This window comes from Mustelus asterias, chromosome 15, assembly GCF_964213995.1.
Source record: "Mustelus asterias chromosome 15, sMusAst1.hap1.1, whole genome shotgun sequence".
NCBI lineage: Eukaryota > Metazoa > Chordata > Chondrichthyes > Carcharhiniformes > Triakidae > Mustelus > Mustelus asterias.
The window spans coordinates 1,897,809-1,917,040 of NC_135815.1; the positions used below are offsets into that span (position 1 = coordinate 1,897,809).

Sequence of the window (19,232 nt, forward strand, 5' to 3'; positions counted from 1 at the left end):
TATGAGGAGAGACTGAGGAGATTGGGTTTGTACTCGTTGGAGTTTAGAAGGATGAGGGGGGATCTTATGGAGACTTATAAGATAATGCGGGGGCTGGATAGGGTGGAGGCGGAGAGATTCTTTCTACTTAGTAAGGAAGTTAAAACTAGAGGACACAGCCTCAAAATAAAGGGGGGTCGGTTTAAGACAGAGTTGAGGAGGAACTTCTTCTCCCAGAGGGTGGTGAATCTCTGGAATTCTCTGCCCACTGAGGTGGTGGAGGCTACCTCGCTGAATATGTTTAAAGCGCGGATGGATGGATTCCTGAGCGGTAAGGGAATTAAGGGTTATGGGGATCAGGCGGGTAAGTGGTACTGATCCACGTCAGATCAGCCATGATCTTGTTGAATGGCGGGGCAGGCTCGAGGGGCTAGATGGCCTACTCCTGCTCCTATTTCTTATGTTCTTATGTTCTTATGTGTGGGTTAGGTTGATTGGCTATGCTAAATTGCCCCCGAGTATCAGGGGGACTAGCTAGGGTAAGACATTAGGGTTATGGGGATTGGACTTGGGTGGGATTGTGGTCAGTGCAGACTCGATGGGCCGAATGTACTGTAGGACTATATGATGATTCCCTCATCAATTATCTTCATCACATCTTCAAAAAAACTCACTCAAGTTCCTGACCAAGTCTGTAGCGTGCATCATTACAGAGTCATAGAGGTTTACAGCATGGAAACAGGCCCTTCGGCCCAACTTGTCCATGCTGCCCTTTTTTTTAAACCCCTAAGCTAATCCCAATTGCCTGCGTTTGGCCCATATCCCTCTGTACCCATCGTATCCATGTAACTATCTAAATGCTTTTTAAAAGACAAAATTGTACCCACCTCTACTACTACCTCTGGCAGCTCGTTCCAGACACTCACCACCCTCTGTGTGAAAAAAGTCTGTAGCGTGCATCATTACAGAGTAGATGCAAGAAGCCGTCAGCTCACAGGATGGCTGCTGACTGCATTAGGTAGCCCCAACACCAGAAACTGCCCTTGGCTATCTGTTTGGTGGAACATAATCTCCAGTAAACACCAGCTCCCGTAGCCAGCTCTCGCCCGATTCTCTCCATACCAATGCCCGCTGACTGTGCCATTGTCACCCTGTCAGGTCACCATCACAGTGATCCAGTCCCAACGCTCTTTAATGGCAGCTCCTTGATGTGGTTTATAACTTTGCATCAAGTCTTTGCAGGGAAGGAAGGGTTAGTCTCGAGAGGCAGTGCCCTTTTAATAAAAAGCAGAAACAGAAACTGAAATTATTGCGTTGGAATGAATATCTGCTGGCTGCACAATAAACAGGAAGTCAGCCAGTCCCAATAACATCTTCAGTGAAATGGAAGCAGGAGGGAAGATATCCTGGTTGGAGGATGAACTCTCGTGTCCGATATGCCAGGATATCTTCAAGGACCCTGTCTCTCCCCCGTGTCAGCACAATTTCTGCTGTACCTGCCTGATGAGCTACTGGAAGAAGAAGGGAAGGTGTGAGTGCCCCGTTTGTCGAGAGATTTATTCCAGCAATGATTTAAAATGGAATCGTACACTGGCCAACATTGTCGAGTCATTCCTCAAGGAGTTCACGAAGGAACAGGAGACGGACAAGTCGGTTTGTGTCTGCAGTGAACACAAGGAGGTTCTCAAACTCTTCTGTTACGAGGAACAGCAGGTGATCTGTGTTGTTTGTCTGCACTCAAGTAAGCACGAAAACCACAAATGTCGCCCTTTGGAAGAAGCAGCGAAAGACTCCAAGGTGTGGTGAGAATAAGTTTCTGTAAAGATGAGGACAGTGATTAAAGACAGAGAACAGTAGCACACAGACTGACACAACAGAGTGGAGCGTGTCAGCATTAAATCAGTGCAAAGGAGTAACTCTCGGCAAAGTCAGATTTAAAAAAAAATTGAAACTGTAGACTAAACCAAGTTCCAACACGTTAAAGTGTAATGATACATCATTTCCCAAGGGGTTATTACATGGATATTAGATAGAATTTATAGTAAATGGTAGGGCACTCGCTTTGCATATGAATGGTAGTGGGATCGATGCCCACATTCTCAACTTTGATTTGGGGTGGCACAGTGGTTAGCACTGCTGCCTCACAGCACCAGGGACCCGGTTCGATTCCCGGCTTGGGTCACTGTCTGTGTGGAGTTTGTATGTTCTCCCCGTGTCTGCGTGGGTTTCCTCCGGGTGCTCCGATTTCCTCCCACAGTCTGAAAGACGTGCTGGTTAGGGTGCATTGGCCGTGCTAAATTCTCCCTCAGTGTACCCGAACATGCGCTGGAGTGTGGTGACTGGGGGATTTTCACAGTAACTTCATTTCGGTGTTAAAGTAAGTCTACTTTACTAATAAATAAAACAGGCCATTCAGCCCATCTAACCTGTTTGGGTGTTTATGCTCGACCAGTGCTTCTTCTTGTGCTGTTGTATGTGACCCTGTCTGTGCACACTCTCAGTATGACCTGACACATTTACAATACAACATCACTAAACATTAACCCCTCCAAACACTCATGAATTTATGAAGGGGCTCTAAGCCAATGGGTTTTGATAAGAACACAATGGCAGGAATTCTCCAGCTGTTCACACCCTGCCAGCGGGAACGGAGAATTTATCGCTCAGCCAAATCTTCATTCACTGCAGCAGGACTGGAGAATCCCGGCTGTGGGCGAGATCGGAGAATTCTGACCAATATCATAGGAATTAGGAGCAGTTGGTCATTTGAACCCTCGAGCTGCTCTGTCATTCAGTAAGATCATGACTGATCTGTTTGGAGCTTTAACTCCTCCTGTCTGTCTCTCATCACCTTCGAGTTACCCGTAGATTAAAAATCTCTCTAACTCAGCCTTGAAAATATTCAGTGAGCAGCCTTCACTGCTCACCTGGGAAGAGAGTTGCATGGATTAACCACCCTTTGAGAGAAGAGATTCCTCCTCATCTCCCTCATAACTGGGGTCACTTTGGCTGAGATTTCTCAGTCCTGCTGTCCAAAGTCAACGGACCTCTGGCTGCTCTTCATATGTTCTGGTTCTAATCCGTGACGATTGCCTACATTGCCATTAGCAGAAACTGTGTGGCCTGATGGGAGATCCAGTGGGAAAATGTTGGTTTGAGTTAGTTTTTCACCAGTGTGAGGGCACAGTGTGAATAATCATCCTGCACATTAACTGGTTACCATTGGCTATTCACTGGCCCTCAAGCAATGCGGGAATGAGGCTCCAGAAGGGATGACATGAGGAAAGGTGAGTTTATTCCTTCTCCTCCTGCAAGGGAAAGTTTACCTTGAAACTTCTTCAATTTCCCAATCTTCTTCCCACTGTCTTTATTGTGAACTGTTTGTATCCCTCTCACAATTTGCCTTTCCACCTATTTTTATGTCGTCTCAAATTTGGCTGCAGTACATTTGCTTCCTTCCTCCAACTCATCAGTTTTGAACAGAAATGGTTAAGTTGAAAGATTCCCAGTGGGTGGGTAATTCCGGATTTAATCGCCCACCTGTCCCATTTATATCCAGCTCTTGGGATCTAAATCCTTCCTCATGTTTTTATTTTCTCCGTTACAAGTGAATGGATTTGGCTGTAACTACAACTTATCTTTCTAAAACACATGTGAACCTTAGTGTTCACATCACAGGCTCACAATTAAGCCCAGCACTGTGTTATTAGCCCTTTGGCCAGTATTTCTGAATCTGCTGGTTAGCTTAGGTCAATTTTCTAATGTGGGCAACTTATTGAATACAAGCTCACGTCTTCTTAAACTATTGTCCTTGGAGCACATATTAGGGAAATCTCGCACTGTATTAACTCTCTTGTTTGAAATGGAATAGTAACTTTAATGGGTGGCACAGTGGTTAGCACTGCTGCCTCACAGCACCAGGGACCCGGGTTCAATTCCAGCCTCGAGTCACTGTCTGTGCGGAGTCTGCACGTTCTCCACGTGTCTGCGTGGGTTTCCTCCGGGTGCTCCGGTTTCCTTCCACAGTCCAAAGATGTGTAGGTTCGGTGGATTGGCCAGACTAAATTGTCCCTTAGTGTCCAAAAATGTGGAGGTCCTGGGGATTAGCAATGGTAAATGTGTGGGGTCACAGAGATGGGGCCTGGGTGGGATGCTGTGTCGGAGAGTTGGTGTAGACTCAATGGGCCGAATGGCCTCCTTCTGCGTGGTTGGGCTTTTATGATGATTCTCTACTGGAATAGCAGACAAATGGTTGGTGAAAATGTTGTTAAAATTTTCGCTAATATCAGTTAAAATAACTTGAACTTTTTATATCCTTTTGGCATCATGAAGGGAAACTCATGAAGCATCAAACCCGTTACAGTTTGCAGCTGCTTCCTGTGTGCATATAAAACTATAAAAATAAATGCCTCGCCTTGTTAATCTCTGTTGACCATATCAGCCTCTGATGCTTGGTGTGTGACACAAACCCCCAACACTAACATGTCATCATCATGCTGATGTACTCAAAATAATTATTCTTCCACTTGCTCCTCATTATGAAGTGTTATTAAACAGAATCTTTCAATAATTATTCTTCCAGGAAGAGCTGAAGATCTTGATGAAGTCCCTAAAATCCAAGAAGATGAAATTCAGTGGCATTAAAAATGACTATCAGCTGACGTTGAAGCATATTAAAGTAAGTTCCTAAAGATTAGGATTAATTGCTGCTTGCTATCGGTGCCTTGAACCCAAGGTTTGGCAAATCTATTTTCAAAATAAACTCAAACCATTTATTTCCACTCGGAATTCCAAACGCATGGCCTGGGAGTGAATCAGGATTGGGTAAACCCGTGTGAATTTGCACAGGATCCACTTCACTCATTCACAGAATTCTCCTCACATTCTCGTTCCAACCACAGTCCAAATGTAACATTCAAAAAATACAGCTACAAAACAGATTTTAATCACATAAACACTAAATCTGGAGTAGGATAAATGTGTATGAATTACAGCCGTCACCAATAAATACTTTATGATTTCAGGGAAAGTCATTGGGCACCTTTTAACTAAATGATATATCTGAAAGAGCGATTGCATTTTTACAAAGCCATTGAAGGTACAATTGTTGCCCAATCCATTTCTTTGATTAATTAATAAAATGGTAGGTTAAATAATAAATTGTTTTTTGAGCCAAGGACGGAAATAAGTAATTACATGAGAACAGATATAAAGGAAGCTAAAAAAACTTTTTAAAAGTCCTTAAAGGAGGTCCCTTAAAAAGTCCTTTGGCCCTTCCAATCAAAGGCATTTTCTGATGCTTCACTCACTCGATCCACAAGGCTTCATTTTTTTGAGAAATTCTTCCTTTATCACGTTGAACAGCAGTCATCTCGCTCCCCAGAAAAGGCAAACCACACACCAAACGGTTTCAGTTCCTTGTGACACCACTCATCTTAAAAAAAAGATAAAGTTAACATCAGCTACTCTCTCCAAAGATGTGCAGGTGGATTGGCTATGCTAAATTGCTCCTTAGTGTCAAAAGATGTGAAGATTAGGGGGATTGACCATGCTAAATTGCCCCTTAGTGTTGAAAGATGTGTAGGTTAGGTGGATTGGCCGTGCTAAATTGCTCCTTAGTGTCAGGCGGACTAATGCATGGGGTTACAGGGATAGGGCCTGCGTGGGATTGTTGCTGATGCAGACTCGATGAGCCGAATAGCCTCCTTCTGCACTGTAGGGATTCTATGTCCTATGTTCATTAGAGGAATCATTTTGTTCTTGATAAGTTTAAGTCTCTGCAGTTTTATTGGTGGTACCAGGTTCAGTGCACAGGCCAATTTCGGGATGCCCAACATTGACAGGTCAGTTTACAGCGTTCCAGACACAACATTGAATTCAATAATTTCAGACCTGAAGCATTGCTCTCATTGTTTCAATCAGAGGCCGTTGGTAATAATTTCCCATTCACACCTCTCCAAAACCATCTTTGGTTCTTTTCCTCTCCCATGGCCATCTCCTTCTGCTTTGCACCATCATCCCATCTGACTTCTCATCTCTCCTGCCTGCCCTCCGAACACACACCTCCTCTTCTGATCCGCTGAGTCCTCTCCCCTCACCCAGTGCTTGCTTAAAGCCGCTTACATCTCTAACTGACCGTCAGAGAATGGCCTCTGACCTGTCCCACAGGCTGACCACATTCTCAGTGAAATATTGCCCAGAGTTTAATGTGGGTGATGGTGGTCTCGATGGTGAGCCAGTGAGACCCCACCTCACCTTCTTTTGGGAAGGTTCCCAGTGCAGACACCTGACTGGGCAGTGCAGGGACCTTCCCCAAGGTCAAAAATTCTGGGCGGAATTCCTGCTCACTGAGAAGCCAATCAAAGGCCGACAACGTTGTGCTGCTCGGCAGTGCCACTGGGTGGCTTCTAGCGGTAATGCAGCACCCAAACCTGGGGGGAATTCTCCTGTCCCGTCCTGTCCGCCACGGGAATCGTAACAGGCGGGGGGTGGATCATGCAAAGGTCTGTTGACTTTGGGCGGGATTTTGAAGCAAATGCGGCTGGAAAATCGTGCTTTGAGGCCACAGGCGAGTGATGGCGGGAGGGGTGATGCCAGGATTGGCATTGCGGGAGAGGGAGGTCAGCAGGAAGGGCAGGGGTGTGGCTGACAGAATGCCCTATCTTCCTGCTGCCAGGGGCCCCCTCGATCAGACACTCAGTGCTTTTGAACGAGGAACTTCCCCCCCCCCCCCCTTCGCCTTTCCCAGAAACCCTCACAAAACCACAATTAGATTTACATTCTTCCAGTTCTCCCTTTGAAACTCTCTCTTCACTGCCCCCTGCCCTCCCCCCCCCTCCCCCCGACCCCCCTATTGTGAGATGTCGGTGGGTATTATATAGCATGTCTATTTGTCAGTTGAGATTTTTAATGAGATTCACACAATAGCTGATATCAACAACTAACACTCCCCCCTGCACCAAGCTGTAGTTATACTGTAGCCTGCGAACACTGTTTCTGTAAGCTCCCCTAGCCCAAACTCTCCAAATCTCCAACTCCAGCCTCTTGTGTATCCCACCGCTGCCAACTCTGACCTAGGCCCTTGGATCAAAAGCTTCCAGACTTACACTCCCTCCTGCCAGTGGCTCTGTCTTTGGCTCCTTGACCAGTTGGGATGGTTTTGGACATTAATGGTGCTGTATAAATACACAGAATGTTTTGATCCAATCTCAAGGTCCAACCAGAGAAGGAGGAATTTACATTTCTTTAACATTTTAGATGATGTCAGAACACCCCAAAGCACCCTACAGCTAATGAAACACTTTTGAAGTGTAGTTACTGATATTTGGAATGAAGGAGCTAATTTCAGCAAGCAAGTTCCCACAGAGAGATAAATAATCGGATTATCTATTTCAGTGAAGTTAATTGAAGCATAACTATTGGTCAGTGTTCTGGGGAGAACTCCCCTGTGTTGCTCCAATAGTGGCCAAAGGATCTTACCGAGAGGGCCATTAGGCCTTCAGGTTAACATCTTATCTAAAGAAATGTACTCCTGACAGTGCAGCACTGCCTCAGCACCGCAGTGGGAGTGTCAGCTTGGATTTCATTCCAAAATCTCTAGAGTGGGACTTGAAATCACAAACTCTGCAGCCAAAGGGGAGAGTGCGACAGGGGAGATCGCTGCTGAGATGAGGAATATGGAGTCTCAATAACTTCACTGTGGCTGGAGTTTTACCGGCACGTCCGCCCCAATCCCAGGAGCGGGCGCGGCTCGGAGAACGGGATTCTCCGTTGGCCTCGGGCGGGATCATATGAACCTCGGGAGGACATGCCGGTAAAATTCCACCCTGCAGCTTTAAATCAGTTTGAATTGATAATGTGATTGTGAATATCTGGCCATTCTCACAAGCTGAGTGACATTGCAGTGAGCTGGCTCAGCATTTTAAACCCTTTAGGAAGTAAGTTTAATAAATGAACCACATCAAGCAAAAATGAAGTGAAGTAATCTCAAAGTCATCTGGGGCGGCACGGTGGCACAGTGGTTAGCACTGCTGCCTCAGAGCGCCAGGGACCCGGGTTCAACTCCAGCCTTGGGTCACTGTGTGTGGAGTTTGCACATTCTCCCCGTGTCTGCGTGGGTTTCCTCTGGGTGCTCTGGTTTCCTCCCACACTCCAAAGATGTGCAGGTCAGGTGGATTGGCCGTGCGAAATTGACCCTTAGTGTCCCAGGATGCATAGGTTGGGGGATTAATGGGGTAAATATGTGGAGTGACGGGGATGGGGCTTGGGGGGATTGTGGTCAGTACAAAATTGATGGGCCAAATCGCCTCCTTCTGCATTGTAGAGATTCTATGATTCTATCATGACAGAGTCCTCAGCCATTCCCCTGTAACTCTGCCCTGGATTTGGATCAATCCAGACACCAAATATACGGAATAACATTCTCCCATTTCCCCGAAATTACAATTGGAATTTCACTGGTCAGGGGACACAATGTTTTCCACTTTATCTGGGTTACAATGTGTTGATATTGAGGAGAAAGGACATTGTCCAGTACAATCGATCACTCTACTCCTTCGCAGGAACAACAGACTGTCCATCTGTAGCCCTTGTTACCCTGTCACTGCCCGTGGCCCTCAGATCAGGCTTGTTTGGATCGGGGATCTGAAAAACTAGTTATTTGTAGAGTGTTTTCCTTGGCCACGTTTGATGTGTGACTCATGAAGCCAGCTGTGACTGATCCAGCCAGAAAACAGCCCGTAATTTGCCAGTGAGAACTCTCACACAAATATAGCACTCCCCGCGAATGATCAATCCTTGTGTTGCAATAATCCCCTCATTCCATCAGCTCCCAGCTTCTGAAAGATCCCACCCTGGAACAGGCACTCTGTCCAGGGTGCAGGGAGAAGCTAAGTGTTAACTCTTTCGGTTTTGTCTCTGACAGAGCCAGGCTTTGAGAGCTGAGAAACACATCAAACAGGAATTTCAAAAGCTTCATTCCTTTCTTCACAACGAGGAGAAGACTCTGATGAGTAATCTCCGAAGGGAGGAGGAACAACACCTTCATTTAATGAGGCAAAAAATAAAGGAAGTCTCAGAGCAAATGGCCTCGCTAAATGCGAGCATTCAGTCGATCGAGAGTGAACTCAGCCAACAGGACTCGACATGCTTCTTACTGGTGAGTAACTGCAGCTATTGGAGAAGTTCAAAATGGAATGTGAGCACAGAGTTACAGGATCTGACTGGAAAATTAACCAGCAACTGGACTGATGTCAGCAAAGGACTGGTTTGCATCTTATCACGCTCCAGAAATAGTTTAATGTGTCGCACATTCAGTGCATAATTTCAAAGTCTGGGTGACCTTCACGTTGGTTTTACACACAGCTTCCATTAACAATTTTGACATAAATATTGGATTAGTCCGTTTATGGCGGTGGTGGTTGAGGTACAAATGTTGACTAAGACATCAGATAACATTATGTTCTACGCTGTGTGGTATTAGCCTTGGCTCAGTTGTAATGTTCTCCATGTGGCTTCACCGCTTAGTGACCTGTGTACACATTGAGGCAGTGCAGCACTGTCAGAGGTGCAACTTCCCAGCTGAGGCAGTAAGGAGAGACTCCATTCTCTCTCGAAAGAATGTGTGAATGATGACAACATAGGAATTAGGAACAGAAGTAGGCGAGACGCTGTTTTAAGAAGAGCTGGGGAGTTTTCCCAGAATCCTGGCTAATATTCATTCCTCACTAATGCTATCTGTTTGTGTTACCGTGGATACCAAACATCATGACACTGAGATGGCTGATGACATTCCCCAAAGACCTCAGTGGGCTGGATGTTAGAGAGGGGCAGATTTTGGAAGGGGTAGAATCTCAGGAGAAGGGGCAGGCTGTTTAAGACTGAGTCAATGCCCTCCAGTGAGAGACAGCACAGCAGAGAAAACTGTGCCCAGTTTTTGGAGGAATCTGGACACGGCAAGTGACAATGGCTCAGCCTATCATCTCCTGTAATCTTACCCGAAACACGTTCTTAAAAATCTGTGACCTTTTCCATTGATCCCTCATCAAACAATCTGAAATATTCATTCCCACATTGCCAGCTGCAGAACGCAACCTGGATCGACAGTTTTTCCCAGATAGCATTTCAGAGCAGACAGTTATATATATCCAGCTGTATCCATTATTAATTCTTCTCATTTCCAATCACACGCTTGCTCTTCATTTTCTGTTTTTGCATATCCATTCAGGTATTGGTTAAGTTGATCATTATTGAAAACACTGCCTTTGTTGCATTAGAGATGGTGCAGAGGAAATTTACGAGGATGTTGCCACCCAGGACTGGGACAATGCAGCTATGAGGAAAGGTTGGATAAGCTGAGTGGTGACTGGTAGAAAGATTTAAGGGGAGATGAGCAAAATATTCTTTCACCCAATGATTTGTCAAGGTCTGGAACTCACTGTTTGAAAGAGTAATAGTGGCAGTGCTAACAGTGGTTAACACTGCTGCCTCACAGCGCCAGGGACTCGGATTCGATTCCTGGCTTGGGTCACTGTCTGTGTGGCGTTTGCATGTTGGCCCCGTGTCTGCATGGGTTTCCTCCGGGTGCTCCGGTTTCCTCCCACATTCCAAAGAAGTGCAGGTTAGGTGGATTGACCATGCTAAATTATCCCTTGGTGTCAGGGGGAACTAGCTAGGGTAAGTGTATGGGGTTATGGGGATAAGGCCTGGGTGGGAATGCAGTGGTGCAGACCCGATGGGCTGAATGGCCTCCTTCTACACTGTGAGATTCTATGATTTAAAAAAAAGAAACCCTCAACTAATATAAAGGCGACTGGATCTGCAGCTGAAGTGCTGAAACCTGCGGGGCTTCAGACACAATGATGGAATGTGGGATTAGGCTTGGGGGCTCGTTACTCAACTGGCGCAGACACGATGGGCCGAGTGGCCTCTCTCTGTGCTATAAACTTACTAATGCGAGTGTATTGGCCAACCAACCATTTTACAGAGATCTGATTGGCTTCTCAATGTGATTCTTCATACTCGGTATTGGATGAATATTCTGGTTCTAATTAGTCACAATTATTTTCTTTCTTCTCTTTCAGAATCTTCCAGCAACAAGACAAAGGTACGAAGAGCACATACATCATCATTCCCCACTTTCTGAACATTTCTTAACTTCCTCCGTGTCTCACTCCTGTTATTTAATCAGGGGTCAGAGGTGAACTTCGCACCCCTGCCTCTTTGCTAGCAGACACAAGGTTATGTAAGACCATTTTGCCTAAATTCCTGTTAAGTGTTCCACCAAGTAAATTTGTTGTTTAACCTTAGGTAAATCTATGCTTTGAGCCATTATTGGGCATTTTCATCACTGAACCAAGTGGTTGTGGGTTCAAGTCCCACTCCAGCTTGCCTGAATAATCCAGGCTGATGCTCCACTGCAGTACCGAGGGAGTGCAGCACCCTCAGACGTGCCATCTTCCAGATAAGATGTTAAACCAAGACCATGTCTGCCCTCCAAGATGGATGTGAAAGATCCCAGAGGCGCCAAGAGCAGGCTGTGTTCCCCAGTGTCCTGACCACATTCACTAAATGAGATTATCTGGCCATGGTTTCCTCCTTGTTCTGGGAAGTTGCCATGAAAATTAAGACTTGAATTTATAAAACATTGTTCATCACCGCAGAAATCCCAAAGTGCGTTGCAGCTAATGATGTATTCTCAATGTGTAGTCACTGTTATGGTGTGGGATTCACGTAAACCAGTTACCACATTTCCTACAACCAGTGAGTGGACATCGAGAATCCTTCCTTGGCAATGACATGTTTCAATACGAGTATCAGTGGCTTCCGGTTGTAGAACTGGTGTCCAGATACACAAATACTTAGAGAATTCCGACCGTGGTCTCACCGAGGCAAGTTAGTACGCTGGTTAAAATAAAAAGAGTTAGTTGGGTTTAAGAATGGAAGACTAGCAGCAGAGATGGTGCTGGAAGATTAGAAGTCATCGGTTAGACCTCAGTACTGGAGACAATTCCAGATGCCAAACCTTGAAACTATGCAGAGGAGGTTTAGCAGGCGGAGGTCTGTCATTATAAGGAGGTATTGCAAAAGTTGGGCTTTTCTCTGTGGAACAGAGAAGGCTCAGAAGACACCTAACAGGTTCTGAAAATGATGAAGCTTTGATAGAGAGAAAATCTATTGGTTAAAGATCTAGAGGGCAGATGGGGAGAAATGAGAGTTGTCGGGGTGTGGAATACTCGAGCTGGGAATGTGCTGGAAGCTGATTCCAGAAATAATCGGAAAAGAGAGTTGGACAAGTGCTGGAGGATGAGGAATTTCCAGGATTGTGGATAAAAAGCAGGAATGTGGGATTAAACACTCTAAAAGAACCAACATATGGATAATGGGCCCAATGGCCTCCTTCTGTGCTGTGAGATTCTATGACTATTATATATCTCACCAATATTCCCCTCTGGGGTGGAGCAGAGAGTCTGTAAATGGCCAGATTCCGGGGCTATGGAAAGTGATATATGAAGACAAATCCTCTTGTCCTACAAAGACTGTCGGCCAGCGCCCAGCTGGACAATATGACAAAGAGATGTATGGGTTTCTAAGATCATATGGAATCAATGATGTTGGCATTGAGATCAGAGTTTGGGATGTAAATGTTCAACATTTCCAATGTTCTCATTCCAGAGCTAACTGCACTCCTCAGGATCCAGAGACTGTCTCTGCTGTGATTAATGTGGGACGCTATGTGGGATCTTTACAGTACAAAGTCTGGAAGAAGATGCTAAACATTATCAACACAGGTGTGTACTACAGGAACATAGGACTTGGGAGCAGGAATAGGCCATTCAGCCCCTCGAGCTTGGTCCACCATTCAATAAGATCATGGCTGATCTAGTTGTGGTCTCAACTCCATTTTCCTGTCTATCCCCCATTACCCTCAACTCCCTTGTCGATCAAAAATCTGTCCAACTCAGCCTTGAATATATTCAATGACCCAGCCTGATCTTCAGCTGCTTCATCAATGACCTTCCCTCCGTCATAAGGCCAGAAGTGGGGATGTTTGCTGATGACTGCACAATGTTCAGCACCATTTGCGACTCCTCTGAAGCAGTTCATGCCGATATCGGATACTCTGGTCCCACCGCTGTCAATGAGATTTCCCATTGAAGCCACCCCATGTCACCGGGAAACCCACAGGCGGGGGTGCTCTGCCGGTGGGAGCAGAGAATCCCACTGGTGTGAATGGCTGGAGAATACCGAACATGATCTCACCAAAGCCCTGTACAGCTGCAGAAAAAAATCCCACATTTGCAAAAAACAACAACATTCTATTTGCCTTCCTAATCACTTGCTGTTCTTGCATACAAAGTATTTGTGATTGATGTTCCAGGACAGCCTGTTCTGGAATCTCTCTCTATTTAAATAATACACTGCTTTTCCATTCTTTCTGCCAAATTGAACATTTTATCGCATCATATTCCATCTGCCAAATGTTTCCCCACTCATTTAACTTGTCAACATCTCTTTGTAACCTCTTTACCTTACTTTCTTGCCAATCTTGGTGACATCGGCAAACTTAGCAACCATCCTTTCAGTTTCTTCATCCAAGTCATTGCTAGAAATTGTAAATAATTGAGGCCCCAGCACCAATCCCTGTGGCACAACACTAGCTACAGTTTGCAAACCGAAAAAGACCCATTTATCCCTACTCTCTGTTTCCTGTTGGCTAACCAATCCTTTATCCAAGCTAATATGTTATCCCCACATCCTGTTCTCTTGCCTTGTGTAGTAAACTTATCAAATCCAAACATATTAATTTGGAGGAGTCGGCTATTCGGCCCCTTGAGGCTACTGCACCTTTTCCCTTTTGGAAATTCAAATACACCGCATCTACAGGTTCCCCTTTATTCATCCCGCTTGTTAATTTCTCGAAGAACCCCAAAACATTATTAGAGATAAATTATATTCGAGATATATCATTATCCAACAGTGATGTTATCCAGGTGTTTTATCATATATAATGAAGAGTTTTATATCAACAATAAATCATTCTATAAAATATATGTATGAGTCTTGTACCCTGTCAAAGATTAAATACAATTGAAGAATATTCTCTTTTAAATATTGTATACCTCGAGCTGAGATTGGATTATTGAAAAATTTATAAAAAGTCTATGGTGATAATTTTCTTGTTCAGCATTTGGTAATAAACCGGGGGATTGAATCTGTAACTATCTGTAAAACTGACCCAGTATTTTCCTGGCCTCTGTGTCGAGCTGAGCCAGACTGTTTGCAATCTCACCTTTTTGGTTTATTTTGTTCTGAGCTGAATTTCTGACTTCTTATCCTCTCCGTTACTGAGATTCCCCCATTCCTGCCTCTGTAATATCGCCACACTCCTCCCTGACTCAGCGTCTCTGCTGCTGAAACATACACCCACGATTCCGTTATCCCCAAGCTTGACAATTCCAATGCTCTCCTCATCAACCTCCCAAATTCGACCTTCTCCGAGGAAACAGCTCATCCTAAATTCTGTTGTCTGTATCCCAGCTCACATCAAACCCCCTTCGCCCCTCACCCCTGTGCTCACTGACCTACACGGTCCCCCAGTCAGGCAGCGTTCCCCTTTCACAATTCCCCTCCTTATTTTCAAATCCCTCCACGTGTTCTCACCCCTCCCTATCTCGAATCTCCCCCCATCCCAAGACCCTCCAAGATCCAAGGGGGCGGCACTGCTGCCTCACAGCGCCAGGTACCCGGGTTCGATTCTCAGCTCGGGTCACTGTTTGTGTGGAGTTTGCATGTTCTCCCCATGTCTGCATGACTGTAACACTACATTCTGCACTCTCCTCTTTCCTTCTCTATGAATGGTATGCTTTGTCTGTATAGCGCGCAAGAAACAATACTTTTCACTGAATGCTTTTACATGTGACAATAATAAATCAAATCAAATCAGACCCTGAGAATAACCTCTTGGACGCCAGGTGTATGTATGTGCTCTTAGACACACATGTGTGCACGTGGCTTGTGCAGTCCTCTTGGTGTGCATGTATGGCACATTGAAGAACTTGCCTGTAACTTACTGCTTTTGTCTCTTCAGTCTCTGTGACCCTGGATCCAAACACAGCAGCTCCGTGGCTGTCCCTGTCTGATGATCTGACCACGATGGGATATAGTCCAATCAAACAACAGCTGCCAGATAACCCGGAGAGGTTTGACTCCTGCGTTTCCGTGCTGGGATTGGAGGGATTCACTTCGGGAAGGCATCACTGGGACGTGGATGTGACGGGACAGAGCAGCTGGTGCTTAGGAGTAGCCAAGGAATCCATTTGCAGGAAAGGAATCATCAAAGTGGATCCAGAGAATGGCTTCTGGGCGGTCGGCCTGATGGAAGGCAATGAATTCTACGCATGTACCTCGCCCTGGCGCACCGAGCTCAGTGTTAGCCCCAAGATCATCCGCGTTTACCTGGATTACAAAGCTGGAAAGGTCTCCTTCTATAACCTGGAAAACATGGCCCTACTCTACACCTTCACTGACTCATTTACCGAGAAGCTTTACCCCTACTTCTGTCCGTATCTCGTCCCAGACACAAAAAACATTTCAGTAATGAAAATCTATCCTCAGAAGGTGCTTTTACAGGATTAATGGAATGAAATTGGACACAAACAAGTGCTACAAGAATTTTACACACACCCTTTCTAATGTGAAACAATAAAGGGCAGCAAGGTTAGCATTGCTGCCTCACAGCACCCAGGGACCCGGTTCAATTCCCGCCTCGCGTCACTGTTTGTACAGAGTTTGCACGTTCTCCCAGTGTCTGCGTGGGTTTCCTCCGGGTGCTCCGGTTTCCTCCCACAATCTGAAAGACATGCTGGTTAGGGTGCATTGGCCGTGCTAAATTCTCCCTCAGTGTACCCGAACAGGCGCTGGAGTGTGGCAACTAGGGGATTTTCACAGTAACTTCATTGCAGTGTGAATGTAAGCCTACTTGTGACACTAATAAATAAACTTTAAACTCTCCTCCAATCACACTGAACATAATGGACTAACTGCATTGAACTCCTGTGTTGTTTTGCTGAGGACTTTAATCCTCGGTGAAACACCAAGGTTTTGATGTGAGGTCTACGCCGGGTGTACGATGTAACCACAGCAGATAATTGTTAGGCTGTACGTTTCCCATTAGAGTCAGGCCAATTTTAACTTTCAATCCATTTAACATCTTTTCTCAGGAAGGGGAATCACGCTAATGATTATATCCAAGTAGCTTGTGGTTGCTGCATTAGAGCATCTCTAACAAGAGTCCATCAATCCACTGTCCACCCAGGCTACTTACTAAAGAACCACAGCCCCACAAAAATCATTTGCTCCCATCCTCAAAAGCCAACCCGCTTTCTCAATGTCTACTGACTCAGCGCTTGCCCACTCACCTCTCACTCACAGGTTTGTACATCCAGAGACCTGAGCCCATTACCTAGGCTGACATTCCCGGTGTCATAGAGTCATCGAGGTTTACAGCATGGAAACAGGCCCTTTGGCCCAACTTGTCCATGCCAGCTTTCTTTTTTTAACCACTAAGCTAGTCCCAATTGCCCGCATTTGGCCCATATCCCTCTATACCCATTGTACCCATGTAATTGTCTAAATGCTTTTTAAAAGACAAAATTGTACCCGCCTCTACTACTACCTCTGGCAGCTTGTTCCAGACACTCACCACCCTCTGTGTGAAAAAGTTGCTCCACTGGACACTTTTGTATCTCTCCCCTCTCACCTTAAACCTAATGCACTCTAGTTTTAGACTCTCCTACCTTTGGGAAAAGATATTGACTATCTAGCTGATCTGTGCCCCTCATTATTTTATAGACCTCTATAAGGTCACCCCTCAGCCTCCTATACTCCAGAGAAAAAAGTCCCAGTCTACCCAGCCTCTCCTTATAACTCAATCTATCAAGTCCTGGTAGCATCCTAGTAAATCTTTTCTGCACTCTTTCTAGTTTAATAATATCCTTTGTATAATAGGGTGACCAGAACTGTACAGTGTAATACAGGGGAAGTGCAGCATTGCCCAAGGTGCTGTCGTTCAGGTGAGACATGACATCAAAGCCATGTCTGTCCCCTCAGGTGGATTTAGCTCTGAAGAAGAATCGAATGGACCCGGAATGTTAACTTTTGTTTCTTTCTCCACAGACGCTGCCAGACCTGCTGAGTTTTTCCAGCATTTTCTGTTTTTATTTTAGATTTCCAGCATCTGCAGCATTTTGCTTTTATCTTTCTACACGATCCCATTAGATTACGGGGCGGGGGATGGGTTGATCTGATCAGTAAAATGTTAGAAATGACTTCAATACTCTGACAGAACCTTACAGCATTGAGGAAGTCTGTCGCAATGTCCCTGTGCTGTCCCATGCTCTCACTCCTTCCATTTACCAATCCCTTCCCGAAGACAGAAGGGGCAGAATCTTATCAAAGTGTCCGGATCTGACTGAAAACTGGTGTGTTTCTCTCCAGATCTTTCAGAAAGACACGGAGGTGGGGTGGGGGGATGTGTTTCCCACTGTCATATTGAGGGGCGGGGCCTTGGCACACTGGCAACGCCTGGCTGCTCTGAGATTGGAGCACCATTTAAAGGGGGCCTCAATCAGGTGAAAGATTAACCTCCCCCCCCCACCCACTCCAGCATGGAGGTTCCAGGGGCTCCCCCAACCCTCCCCTCTGTGCCCCCCCCCCCACCCCAAACAGTTATTGCTGCATCCCCACACCACCCCCCTTTAGTCCTGAGGAACCTGTTGTAAACAGTGCCACCCCAATCCATCGCGCAAACCAGCCTCCCATCCATTGACTCTGTCTACATTTCCCGCTGCCTCGGCAAAGCAGCCAGCATAATTAAGGACCCCACGCACCCCGGACATTCTCTCTTCCGCCTTCTTCCTTTGGGAAAAAGATACAAAAGTCTGAGGTCACGTACCGACCGACTCAAGAACAGCTTCTTCCCTGCTGCTGTCAGACTTTTGAATGGACTTACCTTGCATTAAGTTGATCTTTCTCTCCACCCTAGCTATGACTGTAACATTACATTCTGCACTCTCTCGTTTCCTTCTCTATGAACGGTATGCTTTGTCTGTATAGCGCGCAAGAAACAATACTTTTCACTGTATGTTAATGCATGTGACAATAAATCAAATCAAATCAAATCAAATCAAAAAATACAGCAAGGGGTCGATATATAATGAGGGGGCTCTTTAATTACATTGAAATGTCGTGAATTGCATTCAAATCAGGTTGAGGCGCACCATTACGTTGCCAGCGAGGGGCAGTGAAAATCAGAGATCCCGATTGCCGGGTTACACTGGATCCTGAGCACACCCCGCCCCTCCCCCCACCCCCAGCAGAATTCCCAAGGAGTGAGCTCAGGATCGCCTCTATTTCTTTTGTAAATATTCACCCTTTCCTCTTCAACAGGGATTCTGCTCCCTGTACCTGTTGGCATTCCGTGTGCTGACAATTTCACACATCCACTTTGTTGTGGGAATGCTACTGTGAGATCCATTCTTGCTGGGTGTCTAATCATAAAGCAGCTTCTCTGAATTTCCCCAGACAGAACCTTTCAAACTGTAACCTTCTGTATTCGAATGAAAAAACCCACTTTCATCTCTGCTCAACATTCGAAGCTCTCGCTCAGTAATCACCCTCCCCAACTGTGGTCTAAGCCATGATTTCACCTCTTGAGTTTGTACTCTGTGGCCTTGTTGATGGAATGTTGGGGTGGAACATTCTAGATGGTTGTAATATCTTCCCATTTCGAAAGGCCATTTGAGAGAAAGCCATGTGAGACATCTGCTGGCAGAATGAGGTAATGCAATGGATTATCTCAGAGGTGGAGATGCCGACGTTGGACTGGGGTAAACACAGTAAGAAGTTTAACAACACCAGGTTAAAGTCCAACAGGTTTATTTGGTAGCAAAAGCCACACAAGCTTTCGGAGCTCCAAGCCCCTTCTTCAGGTGAGTGCGAATTCTGTTCACAAACAGGGCATATAAAGACACAAACTCAATTTACATGAATAATGGTTGGAATGCGAATACTTACAGCTAATCAAGTCTTTAAGAAACAGAACAATGTGAGTGGAGAGAGCATCAAGACAGGCTAAAAAGATGTGTATTGTCTCCAGACAAGACAGCCAGTGAAACTCTGCAGGTCCAGGCAACTGTGGGGGTTACAGATAGTGTGACATGAACCCAATATCCCGGTTTAGGCCGTCCTCGTGT

The 19,232-nt window shown here is 45.6% G+C and overlaps 2 protein-coding genes across 3 annotated transcripts in view; one reads left to right on the forward strand and one right to left on the reverse strand.

Moving 5' to 3' along the window:
- The window catches only part of LOC144504254 (uncharacterized), a 450,031-nt gene that overhangs the window by 400,101 nt on the left and 30,698 nt on the right, over positions 1-19,232 (reverse strand). The window lies entirely within an intron of this gene.
- LOC144504255 (zinc-binding protein A33-like) lies at positions 1,288-17,558 on the forward strand. 2 transcript variants are annotated; one of them, XM_078229341.1, is made up of 6 exons: positions 1,288-1,776; positions 4,562-4,657; positions 8,903-9,136; positions 11,061-11,083; positions 12,652-12,767; positions 15,068-17,558. In XM_078229341.1, exons 1-6 carry the CDS (start codon positions 1,363-1,365, stop codon positions 15,613-15,615), a joined length of 1,431 nt encoding a protein of 476 aa, XP_078085467.1. In that variant the 5' UTR covers positions 1,288-1,362; the 3' UTR covers positions 15,616-17,558. The 2 variants fall into 2 exon arrangements, with proteins under 2 accessions (XP_078085467.1, XP_078085468.1); XM_078229342.1 differs by lacking the exon at positions 8,903-9,136 and having other exon boundaries at positions 1,352-1,776.